General features: G+C 42.4%; 1 protein-coding gene across 4 annotated transcripts in view; it reads right to left on the bottom strand.

Moving 5' to 3' along the window:
• Positions 1 to 13769, bottom strand: part of ACO1 (aconitase 1) — an 88401-nt gene that overhangs the window by 21102 nt on the left and 53530 nt on the right. For all 4 annotated transcript variants that reach the window (XM_040360316.1, XM_040360308.1, XM_040360286.1 and 1 more), the window contains exons 11-15: positions 11427 to 11586; positions 8555 to 8690; positions 7568 to 7652; positions 6324 to 6480; positions 2842 to 2966 (exon numbers count right to left, since the gene is read on the bottom strand). In XM_040360316.1, coding sequence (XP_040216250.1) covers positions 2842 to 2966; positions 6324 to 6480; positions 7568 to 7652; positions 8555 to 8690; positions 11427 to 11586 — 663 coding nt within the window. The remainder of the gene's footprint in view (positions 1 to 2841; positions 2967 to 6323; positions 6481 to 7567; positions 7653 to 8554; positions 8691 to 11426; positions 11587 to 13769) is intronic.

Below are 13769 nucleotides of genomic sequence, written 5' to 3'. Positions count from 1 at the left end.
CTGAGGAGTGCAAGGAGGGGCCTCCTTTTAAAAGGATGAAAGAAGGTGTTTCCTGATGGAGTGGGAGGATCATGATATCTCAAGGTGCTGTCCTGAAAGACGCCTCGGGAAAAATAGGATTTTTATAACAGCTTACCTGTAAAATCCTTTTCTTGGAGTACATCACGGAACACAGAGCCTAGTAATTACTAAGTGGGTTATATTCCACCTTCAGGTGCTGGACACTGGTGTAATTAGACAGGAAGTTTCCTCCCAATATAACCCCTCCCATACTGGGAGCACCTCAGTTTTTGTAGCAAAGCAATAAGTGTCCCAATATCCCCAAACAAGAGGGGCGGGAGCTCTGTGTCCCGTGATGTACTCCAAGAAAAGGATTTTACAGGCAAGCTGTTATAAAATCCTATTTTCTTTATCGTACATCACGGGGAACACAGAGCCTAGTAATTACTAAGTGGGATGTCCCAAAGCAATGCCTACTGAAGGGAGGGAGACACAAATAACACAGACCGCCATCAGACGTGAGGACCTATACTGCTGCCTGCAGCATACTGCGCCAAAAAGCGGCATTCTCTTGCCGTCTTATATTCACCTGATAGGAATTAGTGAACGTAAGCACCGACGACCAAGGGAAATATGGTGCATCGGCCCAAGGTGCTGACCCTGTAAGCCGACAAAATTAGAGCACAAGGGCGACCTAACTGGCGGACTTATACACGTTACCCCTTGTATAACAGCCCGGATCAAAGAGTGCGAAGCAAGCGACCTTTGAAAATACTGACAAGGCCGAGATCGGACTGCCTCAAGTCTCTACAGGGGAGGATGGTATCATGCAAGCATGATAAGGGCCACTAGATTCAGGTGGCGATACACTGGTGCCCTTTTATATTCCTACCCCTGAACCTTTTCTACAGGGAGATGAAAGTCCTAAGCTAAAAGCAGAGGAACTTAACACAGGTGCATCAACAGTTGAACTTAGTCTAGCAAAAAACAATGGCTGCCAATCTGCACAGCTAGATGCTGAGTAGGCTTCTTAGGCAAGTCTGTATCCAACACACACGAGGTGCTTACGTGCCCCAAGCTGCTGTGTTCCTCTGGCTTTACAGAGCTCCGACAGCTTTTTTTGAAGGGCCCGCCCTGCATCTGCACCATGAGCCGCCAAGCACGTGCGTGTGCGCCAGCGGCATCCACATCGTCCCCCGCCTACAAAAAGCGTGCCCCCCCTTGCGCGTAGGGAATTGGTGGAGGCGGGGTGAGAGAAAGATCCCCCAAGAAGCGCCGTGGACCCGGACTACGAGGGACTGCCCCACACAACTGTGGCAGAGCCTGAAGCGGAGGAAGTGAGCCACTCAACAGACCGGCTAACACTGAGCTTTCGTTCCTGGAGAGCAAGGTAAGCAAAACACCAGGTATGTCTCTTTACTGCCTCTAGTGGCGGAAAACAGATAAGACATGCAGCTACTCATGGAAGACAATCCTTAAGGTATTTACCTAGGATTGTCTTCACTTACCTTATCCCCACTGCAGGATACTGCTGAGCACAGACAGACCCAATCTTCACCCATCACCGCGGGCTAAGTCAACAGACCTTCAGGGATCAGGGTCCATGGTCAGGATCACCACACCCCTGGACCTGTATCGCACCCTGCCAGAAAACTTTTGGTATTGGGTCTGACCAAAGCACTGGAACCCATGATCCAGCCCTCCGAAGAGAGGCATTACAGGCAAAAACCTTGAGCTTCGGATACGAGGCCCCAGGTATCATCCACTTTGGCCCAAGGCACTTTGGATGGATCTGGTTTTTATGGAGGCTATTTAAATCCAGCATGGATCCCTCCAGTGGAGCTCCTCAGAGCACATCTTCACTCGTGACCAACACCTTAGACACTGGCGAAAAAACCGAGGTGCTCCTAGTATGGGAGGGGTTATATAGGGGGGAAACTTCCTGTCCAATTGATTGATTACACCAGTGTCCAGCACCTGAAGGTGAAATATAACCCACTTAGTAATTACTGGGCTCTGTGTCCCGTAATGTACGATAAAGAAAAAGCAAAATGCATAATGCAATGCAAAAGCAAGGTCCATAAAGAAAAGGATGAGGGACTTTGGGGTGTTGAAACTGGACTGGCCTGCACAAAGTCCTGACCTCGATCCAATAAAAACACCTTTGGGATGAAATGCGCTTCTGGAAGAATGGTCAATATCCCCATACACACACACTCCTAAACATTGTATACAGCCTTCTCAGAAGAGTTGAAGCGGTTATAGCTGCAAAGGGTGGGCAAACTCAATATTGAACCTTACGGACTAAGACGTCATTAAAGTTCACGAGCGTGTAAAGGCAGGCATCCCAATACTTTTGACAATATAGTGTATGTACCATCTGTCAATCAGCATGAAAGTTTGTGAATATAAAACAATTGTATCTGTAGAAATTTTGTTTATCAAGATTCAAAAAAATGTGTGGACTTTAAAAAAAAAGAAAAAAAAAAAAGGAAGAAGACCAAAAATGTGCCCTACTACGAGTTTAATACAATAAATAACAACATACACATGTATCACTGTGATCGTCAGGAGTGTGCCAGTTCCTCTTAATAAAAATATCAGCAGCTATGCATGACCATTTCTCACTTAATGAAAGTCCAATTTGTCTTGAAAAAACAAGTTATAATCCACCTGGATACACAAAATAGTTGCGATGATACGTACAGTTTTACCAACACATGTCATAGTTGCAAAGCTTTAATGGATTTATTTCTATTTTGTGCTTGGAGTATGGAGTTTTTGTAAGGATGGAAGGTAATTTCATGCCAAAACATAAAGAAGACAAAATTAAAAAATTACCTCAATTTTTTCATAGACTTCTTTGAACATTCCTGGGATAACATATTTGCGCTCTACAGCCTGTATTTCATCTCTGGTTGGCCAAATATCTCTGAGGAATACAGGTTTCCCATCAGCATTATTGCCTGGAAGAGACAGTACTGAACATTAATGGATTGAACATTCACAGGAATTGCTCTGCTATTCACATTTTCTTGGCACTAGCTTTTTTCCTTGTCCAAATTATCTTTATTTGGTGATTGTAAAGTTACATTGTACATGTAGCAAACTTTTGGTATAGTGAACAAAAGGTTGGCATTCCATATTCTCAACAAATTATATCATCTTTAGAATTAAATGCAAAATAAAACAAAGAAGAGTATAACCAAATACTTCTGGCGACAACTGGAGAAGCTTGAGTATTTAGATGTGGAATGCATACAGTCTGTCCAAGTTGCCTCGTTTCCAGATTAGCCGTACATTAAAGGCTACAAATTTCTGTTTAACACAATCTTAAACATAATAATTATAAGTTACAAAAGTACGCTACCATCTCTGCGTCGATTGTAAAAAATAAGAGGATATAGTCACATACAATAACTAACCGGGGGAAGGGAAAAAGGGGATAGAATAATAGGGTCTGCAGGGATGGGCTTGGCTCTGTTGTCAATATATACCTTATATAACAAATGTGTTTATTGAGCAAGCTACCATGGCATCATTACTCCTTCGTTAAAGTTTCCTGGTGCTGTGTATTGCGTCCACGGGTACAAGGCACTAGCTTTTTTCAATGCATTTGTGGCCCTCTATAAATCTCTTTAAAATGTCCCCTCTCTTCTAGGAACAAGTCAGGAACTTGATTCAGTGAAGCACTAGAAGAATATGTGCACCAGAAAGCTCCTTGTAAAGGAAAGCACTAGAATTTTGAAAGGCGAACTCCAAAATCTTATCTTACAGATACTGGAGAGTCTCCTATTGGGAGCCACGCCTGTGAACAACAGGGTCCTCAAGCAAATACACTGGTTACCATATACTTTTACAGCAGCCAGTGCCAATGATGGTAGGGCTGCATAAACCAGTTTTAGAGGCCTGGTTTGCCATCAAACCTGATGCACGAGATGGCTAGACAAGCGATTCTTAAAGGCTTGCATTATTGGATGGAAAGCATGCACTATTGCTACATTTTCTAAGAAAAGGAAAAAATAAATATCCCACACCAGGTGATACAAACTTAATGGGTTACAACTTACATTAAAGAACCAATGTGTGAAATGTAATACAATACAAATGCAAGGGCACTGGATCAAAAGTTGGACATCATGGATGAAAGTCTGATTTTATTTGTAGTTATATCAGATTTTTCTCTCTGCTGCTAGCATAAGGGCATGTTAAACCCTTCATGCCTAAGCCTTTTTCTGAAAATTACTTATAGGTAGATTCAGGTACATTGGAATAAATTTAGGGCGGCGTAGCCTAGCCTGTTTAGGCTACACCGCTGTAAATTAGCTAAGCTAGTAGTGATTTTCAATCTACTTACCTGCTAATCTACGGCGGCGTAGCCTCAAACGAGCGGGCGTAAGGGCGCCCAATTCAAAATGACTTGGAGGGGGGCGTGTATCATGGTAATGAGGCTTGACCTCACGTTTGAGGTTTTTTTACACTGCGCATGCGCCGGGCGCCTACATATCCCAGGGCGCATTGCGGCTATGTACGCCGTACGGGCCTATTGATTTCGACGTGGACGTAAACGACGTAACTCCCGATTCGCGGATGACTTACGCAAACTACGTAAAAAATTTGAACCTCGCGGCGGGAACGGCGGCCATACTTTAACATTGTTATTCCACCTCATAGGTGGAATAACTTTAGGCCGCCTAAGACCTTACGGAAATGACGTAATTCGACTGCGGCGGGCTGGCGTACGTTCGGGAATCGGCGTACAAGCTCATTTACATAATCTACGCCGGCCGCAATGGAAGCGCCACCTAGCGGCCATCCGAAAAATTGCAAGCTAAGATAGAATGGCGCAAGCTGTCCTATCTTAGCTTTGTTTAAGCGTATCTCTGTTTGAGCATACGCTTAAAACATACGGCGGCGTAGATTCTGAGTTAGGTCGGCTTATCTACTGATAAGCCGACCTAACTCTTTGTGAATCTATCTATTAGAACCCACACACACACACACACACACACACACACACACACACACACACACACACTAAAATGTTATATATTATATATATTTTTTTTTACTTTAGTATTTTATGGTCGCACTTTATTTGCGCAGCGGATTTTCAAATGCATTTTTTTTTTTTAGGAAATATACACTTTCATGCATACAAAAAAACAAACAAGGAATTTTTCCTTGGCCTTATTTATATATGATCCAATCAAAGCCAATGGCGTCTTTGTTCAGGTCTCTGGCCAGCTGGTGGACATGTACCATGGTGAATCTGCAGCCGCAGGCATCACCCCGGTACAACCCCTTGAAGCCGAAGGCCGCATATTTGTGTTACCTTGACGCAAAGGGGTTGATATTTGCCAGCAGGTCGCAGCGCGTTGTTTTTTACAAATGGTGCTTTTTTATATGTAAATGGGATATGATCATTTGTGATTAGAAGTAAAAATAAAGACTTTAATATTAATCAGGTTTCATCTTTCAAAATAATAAAAAATAAATCAGTACAGAACTACAAGTATTTTTACACGTTTACAACCTATTACAGTAACAGTCATTTAGATATGTGACCTTAATGCCACGTACACACGATAATTTTTCAGCATGAAAAAAAACATAGTTTTTCAAAAACGTCATTTAAAATGATCGTGTGGGCTTCACATCATTTTTCAGGTTCTGAAAAACGGCAATTTTTTTTTCGAACATGCTGCATTTTTTAACGTTGTTTTTCGGGTTGTAAAAAATGATCGTGTGTGGGCTAAAACGACGAAAAAAACCTGCGCATGCTCAGAAGCAAGTTATGAGACGGGAGCGCTCGTTCTGGTAAAACTACCGTTCATAATGGAGTAAGCACATTCATCACGCTGTAACAGACAAAAAAGCACGAATCGTCTTTTACTAACACGGAATCAGCTAAAGCAGCCCAAAGGCGAATGGAACTTCCCCTTTATAGTGCCGTTGTACGTGTTGTACGTCACCGCGCTTTGCTAGATCATTTTTTTAAAACGATGGTGTGTAGGCAACATCGTTTTAATGATGAAGTTGGGAAAACGTCCTTTTTTAGACATGCTGAAAACAACGTTTTTTTTCATGCTGAAAAATGATCGTGTGTACGCAGCATCAGATTTCTAAATGACAATGTTACTGTAATAGGCTGTAAACATATCAGAAATACCTTTATTTCACTCAAAGTAAATATGTACACATACAGTAGTTTTATGCTGATTTTTTTGGGGTGAAAAGCCTGAACAGGATGTATACAGCAAAACAGTCCTAAACTTGTGCAGTTAAATGGAATATAAAACGGAAAAGAAAATGTCTCTTACCCAGTGGTTCCGTCTCAAAGTCAATTCTGACAGTGCCAGCTATGGCATAGGCAATGACAAGAGGTGGAGAAGCTAGGTAATTTGCACGAGTATTTGGGTGAACACGGCCTTCAAAATTTCTATTACCAGATAACACACCTACAGCAACCAAGTCTCCCTGGGGACAATGGAAATACATTTTAGTTGCCAAATAAAAGCAATGGTTAATGGTCGATACGGACAAATCTAAACCAACACACTGCATGTTCTGACTTTTAAATTGCTTCATAATTTGACACAACATTTAAAAATATCACTATATAGCATTTGCGGACATTCAAACATCAAAGCCCTTGTGTAGATGAGCATTTGCAGCCTGTCCGACAGCCTGGCCAAGCACTCTGTCCGGCTGCCATTGCCGACCACCCTATTGAAAATGCCAGCTTCCTTGAGGTTTCTGGTTTCAAAGATTTCTGAATCCTCTAAAAACAGATGTAAACCGAGAGGGGAAAAAACTACAAGACAAAGGCATATTAGCACATTATGAAATACTCACCTTAGAATGAAGCCCTCTCAGGGGCATCCAGTCACTACTGACAGGGCTGACATCTTTTCCCATCCTTTATTCTGGGATCGTGGGCTCTGGCGCTGTGAGTAGCCAGAACCGTGATGACATCACTCCTGAATGTGGAAGCCCTGGGTTCTGGCAAAAAGCTCTGAAGTTTCTGGCAGCTGCATGCAGGGTCATATTCATTTTATCTACAGGTAAACCTTATTATAGGCTTACCTGTGGATAAAAATCACAAGTGATTATTATTTTTGTTACAAGTCTGTGCCAGCGTAGATACACTACGCTGGCACAGACTTGTAACAAAAATAATAATCACTTAATAATAATAATAATAATAATCAGCGGATGAACATCTGCTAACGTCCGTAAAGATCCGCCTCCGCAAAGATCCGCTTTTTCAGACGGAAGAAAACCCTATTTTTCTTCCGTCTGGCGGAACGGATCGGATGAATACGGACACACGGTCCGTATTCATCAGATTCCCCATAGGGGAGAGCGGAGGAAAGACAGGGCGGTCTCTGCACAGTGTGCGGGGACCGCCCTGTCCGCCGACAGCTCAGCGGGGATTTACGGATGATCCCTGCTGAGCCGACGGACACACACAGGGCGGATCAATACGGATCTGCTCCGTGTGAAAGGGCCCGTACTAAGGAAATAAAGAAAGTGTATGAATTAAGTTAATATCATACTGTACCTGAGTAATGGCTTCTACAACAGAGTCGGGTAAGGGGCCACTGTTTCCAATGCAAGTCATACAGCCATATCCTACAACATCAAATCTGAGCAGGAAAATCAAAATTATGTGCTGAATAAATGCAAAATATAAAATGTAGAAATGGTTTCAGAAGCAGAACTATGACCATAGTGTTTTCTCAGGACACAATAACATCTGTGTAAGTAATGTGAGGAAACTGTAGCTACGCAAATAAAACAAAAAGTGGGAGTACTGAGAACTACCTTCTTTATCAGGTCCAGCTGGAACAATGTTTCGGCATCTCTGCCAGGGAGCAACACTTTTCTTGTTTTATACAGCTGCCCTCGCATAAGGCGACACAGCTCCTATAGTACCGGCTGCAGCCTTGAGACTGGAGGGCAGAGAGTCATCAACTGCACTCCACCTCTCCCTGTAACTTACCGGATGTTCCTGCGAGGAAGAGCTGCCGTGTGGTGAAAAGGGAGAACACCGGAAGTGCCACCCAAGTACAGTATTAAAAATCAGGGCTTGTGGTGTGGTGTCCTGTCATGAGACTCAACTTTTCACTGCATGAGGAATACTAAGTATATAAATGTTGGTAATTATTTATACTGTCAGTGTTGCTGCTTGACGGATATAAGGACGTCTAATAATGCTACCTGGACATTGGGGACATCTGGAAATGCATCTGAGCTTATTTTGGTAAAGCACTGGATATTTCTAATGTTTTGTACACTTTACTGCATTGCTTTTTTTTTTATTATTAACAAACTACCTTGTATAGCCCCCCAAATTATACTTGGTTCCCTGTTCTCAAAAGGGTGTGTGCTAGGTGTGTAAGGGTGGAGACAGGTGTGACCTAGGAGAGGGGGGCGAGTTCCTGCACCCTTTCTCTGGAAAAAAAAAAAAGCCCTGCACATTTATATAGGTAGTACCTTCTATTTTAAAATGCCATATTTCAAAGACTCTAGGTTTCCAGACTCTTACCCAAGCGTGGAAAGATAAGGCATAACCCCACTATCCCGGAGGTAGTATGTCACAACACCACTGCCAGGGGACAAGCTTGTCTTGATGTAAGGTTTCACCGTCAGGCCAGCTTCTACAGCTTTTTTGGCTAGTAATCCTAGGAGTAGAATAGATGACAGATGGAATAACTGATTAGGTTCTGTACATATACCATCTTAAAGTGGTTGTTAAGACACACACTTCACTCACGTAACTCATCGGCTTTCTCAACCTCTGCTCCCCCCCTGGCTGACGTCAGTGGGAGTTCTTAGCCGCCGTCCGTGGGAGCTGTCAGACAGGGACAGGGGAGAGCCGAGGAGTCACGCAAGTTCCAGGTGGCACTGTGAAATCAGGTAGAAATCTGCTTTTTTTTTTATAAAGCACAGACACTAGGACACATGCTGTCTATCAGAGGGGATAGTATAAACATAACATAGTGGCTTAAAGCGGGGGTTCACCCAAAAAACATTTTTTCTATATTACACACATTAGAGCCAGCATAGTAAGGGCATTTACTTTCAGCGGTTTTTTTTTTTATAGTCTGTTTTTGTCCAGGGCTTCCGGGTTCCGATGACTGCGGGACTGGGCGTTCCTATGCTTCCGTTGGATGATTGACGGCTTGTGAAACAGGTCACCTGTCGCGCGTCACCAGATGTCGGGGAAATAGCCGAGCTCCAAGTCGGCACTATACGGCGCCTGCGCAGTCGGCTCTACACGGCGGGCGCAGGCGCCGTGTAGTGCCGACTCGCAGCTCGGCTATTTCTGGAAATCTGGTGACGTGCGTTGTGCGACAGGTCACCCGTTTCACAAGCCTTCAATCATCGAACCGAAGGATAGGAACGCCCAGTCCCGCAGTCATCAGAACCCTGAGGCAGGGATAGAAACGCCCAGTCCCGGAGTCATCAGAACGCGGAAGCCCTGGACCAAATCAGAATATAAAAAGGTAAGTCGGGAGAAAAAAAAACAAAAAAAAAACTGCCAAAAGTATATGCCCTTACTATGCTGGCTCTAATGTTAAAAAATCGTTTTTAGGGTGAACCTCCACTTTAACAACCACTTTAAGACTTGAAATTCATAAGATAGATAAGCTGCTGGCAATTCAAGTTCTAAAGAGAAATGAATAAATATGGTGAAAATTGCACAGTGCATAGGTATTTGCAGAAACAGTTGCTTGTACACCAATAATTACTAAGATCAGACACTCTGCAGTACTGGGTGAAAAAATAACTTCTACTATACAGCAATAGCACACATCACTGATATCTTGTTCCGATTCAAATCTTTTCATTAAACATAGCAATAAACACTCCTATTCTGCCCTCTAGTGTTTATACCTTTAACAAGCTTACACCAAATGTGTTTCTCAAATACAGCAAAAAATATAAATATAAAGCAGCGCTGTAAACATTCAACATAAACTTATAGTGACCTTATAGGCATTAAATCAATCAAAAACAGTATATGTGCTCAAGTTCAAATGCGATATAATTAAAAATGATATAGTCCACATCCTTGATGCATACATTTTCCCTTGTGCTGGAGATCAATAAATATTCTGTGATATTAAAGCGGAGGTTCACCCATAATAAACACATTCTGTTAACAGGATCTATGGAGCAGATACTTATAAACATGCCTGTTGTTTTTTCCGTTTGGTTGTAATTACCGTGATTCAGATGTATTATTTGTTATTTCCGGGTATTCCTCCCGCAGGAGTGGGCGTATCTCTCCCTTTCCCCGGCGCTGGGAGGTGTCCGCAAGGTCTCCTGGGAGTTCAGTGTAATGATTCCCCGGAGACGCTCTGTAACACTTAGTTTCCTAATCTGGCGATAATCTTGCGTTGTCACGGTAACCTAGAAGTGTTGACGGCGCTGCTCGCCGTCAACACAGCGCATGCGCGAGATACTGCGGTGCATGCTGGGAGACTAGCATCACCGATTCCCAGAAGTCTGTGCTTGTGGGCTTCACAATGCCCACAAGCAAGATGGAACAGACCAGGATCGTTTTATAGAAGTTATTCTTTTTAACGAAAAGAGATGGGAGATCGCTCTAATCGGACAAGTTTGTATCTGTAGCTCCCTTACATGTGAAAAAGAAAAAAAGGGAGGAGGAGGAGGAACCGCGGAACCTCCGCTTTAAGAAAAATCCACCATTGCTTATATCGCTCCACCAAACTTGTGTGCTCGCCTTCTTTAAAAGGCCTGCCAATTATAGGAGGTCACAAAACTTTCTCTCTATTGGGGGCAAATGGTACCATCCACACTATTCAACACTCGAGCGCTTTACTTCCGTGCACAAAGGATTGAAATGCACATGTGAGAGTGTATATGGTTTTAATTCCTTAAATACAATTAGCAGATTTTTTTATGGAAAGCACTAAGAGGTGTATGAATCCCTCCCCTCCCCCCACCCCCCGAGTGATATCACCTATAAAAGGAGGAATCCAATAGTGTAGATGGTACCATTTGTCACCAATAGAGGGTAAAAACTGTTCTGTGACCGCTATAATTGGCAGACGACAATTAAAGAAGGTGAGTGCACACATTTTTTGGAGTGGTGAAGGTTGAATGAGCAGCCGCGGATTTTGCTTTATATCACAGAATATTTATTGATCTACAGCACGAGAGGACATTGATGCATCACAGACGTGGATTATGTTATTTTGAATTATATCACATCACTTTTGAACCTGTTATTTTATGTTGAATATTTACAGCACTTTTTTTCCATAAAATGTATTTTGGTTTTAATATGTCATAAAATAAGAGTCTCAGGTTTGAATACTTTCCTCACTGCAGCTTCACTCCCACCACATTGTGGTTAGCACCTATGAACACAGGCCCATGAAACTCACCTGCACCCAGCATGACAGAAGGGTTGCTGGTGTTCGTGCAGCTCGTGATAGCAGCTATGACAACAGCGCCATGGTTGAGCTCATAATCAACATCTTGATAGGAGAATTTTACTTTGTCATTATGGTGTCCCTGAGGTATCTGAAAACCCTTAAAGCCTTGCTGTAACAGAGAAAAAAAAAAAAACTGAAATGAGCACATTTGATTAACCAGCATTATGATGTGTAAGCCCTCATTCACACTGGTGCAATTTGTAATGTGATTTGACAGCTCCAAATCACATGAAAAGTTGCACCTCATTGCTGGCAATGGAACCGTTCAAATTGCCGCGACTCACATTGAAGTAGTTCAGGAACCTTTTTAAATTCATTTGCGACTTGCAAAGACTTCTTTTAAACAAAGTCGCAATGAAATCGGAGGTGCAAGTCTCACTGGTCTGTCTCTTAGAAATTGTGCTGAAGTACCGCGATGCCAAAACCGCACTGGTGTGAACCAGGGCTTATACATTCATTACAGCCTGAAGATTTTATAAAAGATCTGAAAATATAGATATATATTCATTCAAGGTATCTTGTATGGAATCTGATCACAATTAAAGAACATGAAGTTATGACCAAATCCCTTTATGTCCCTGACTACTCTCAAGACAAGGCTGGCCGTTTGCCATAAGGGAACAGTATTCTCTTAAAAATTTAAGGAAGATGGTATTAGATGTTCAAGGTAAAAAAAAAAAATAAAAAAAAAAAAGGAAGATCAGCCCAGGATAGACATAAGATATCTAAACTCAAAAACAAAAATGTAAGCTATTGTAGCTCATCAGCCCTTCGATGTGGTGGTTGCATTAGTTTTAAATCGTCAGGCCTTTTTTCCTTTATTTTCATTTGCCAGTCTTGTCAATAACCTATTTCTGTTCCTTCAGGACTACACAGTATATCTATGGGGGCCAGCCATGGTTGCCGTGCATGGTTGTTCCTCTCCACCACATGGCAGTTGAAGGGAATAGTGTACATAAAAAGAATAACATTGTATTTTCTATCTTTTAAGCTCACAAGAAGGGACAAAGACCTACTTGCATTGGCAAGACCATCATGTATTTTCTCTCTTAGCCTGACAAATGAAAACTGATGCAACCACCATACTTAAAAAGGGGTTGTAAAGGAATTTTTGTTTCCCTAAATAGCTTCCTTTACCTTAGTGCAGTCCTCCTTCACTTACCTCATCCTTCCATTTTGCTTTTAAATGTCCTTATTTCTTCTGAGAAATCCTCACTTCCTGTTCTTCTGTCTGTAACTAAACACCTTAATGGTGTGGAGAAAGCCTCTTGAGGGGGCGAGCAGGAGTGTCAGGATGCCCACTAACACACAGCTCCTTTCTCTATCTGCAAAGTAGAGAGTGTCCTAACTTGCCTGCTCACCCCCTCAAGAGGCTTTCTCCACACCAGGGAGAAAGCCTTGCATTACAGTGTTACAGACAGAAGAACAGGAAGTGAGGATTTCTCAGAAGAAATAAGGACATTTAAAAGCAAAATCGAAGGATGAGGTAAGTGAAGAAGGACTGCACTAAGGTAAAAGGAAGCCATTTAGGGAAAAGAAAAAAAAAAAAAAAAATCCTTTACAACCCCTTTAAGGACTGACAAGCTGCAATATTACATTTTTATTATGGGGTTTAGATAACATTTTGTGCATAATAAATGATTATATATATATATATATATATATATATATATAATCATTTTTTTAAATAACGGTTTATAATTATGTTCTGCCAACACTATGCATTCTTTTTAATTCTTGATGTCCCTGCTGCAGTGTAATACTATATTTATTATAATATTTGTATTTGACCCTATGTCACTTCCCCTGGCCAGTCTTCCTGGGCCCACGCACTACCTCTGACTGTCCACTACAAATAGAGGCTGGAGCCCAATGAGGCTTTGAAAAAGGAACTGGGTGGCTCCGAAACATGTTAGCCACACCCATGTCCTTCCCCCGGTGCCGATGTTATTCCAGGCCATCGGTGCCCAGCGTCCTGTGGCATTGGGAGGATTCCTGGCTCCCAGAAAGAGGATTTTGGTAGTCCCTCACCCAAGTGGAGCAGCGGATATCGATCCCTCTGACTCCATACATCCTCATGAGACCATGACTAACCCGACCTTTGGTGGGTGTGACAAGTGCTCCTTTTTCTTTCTAAAAGTTGCTTCTTATCTGAATAAACTGGATAATGTATTCAGAGTGGCGATCTCAGTTTATACATCTCCCAGGAGCTGCTTTCAGAGTGCTGCCTTTCTCCCTGTGATTATTGTTGCTGGGATCATTTTGCTTTGCCTTATCGATTCAGTGATTACC

Source organism: Rana temporaria, chromosome 1 (assembly GCF_905171775.1).
Source record: "Rana temporaria chromosome 1, aRanTem1.1, whole genome shotgun sequence".
Classification (NCBI taxonomy): domain Eukaryota; kingdom Metazoa; phylum Chordata; class Amphibia; order Anura; family Ranidae; genus Rana; species Rana temporaria.
Note: the sequence above shows the minus strand (reverse complement) of the source record. Positions and strands in the feature narration are given on the sequence as shown.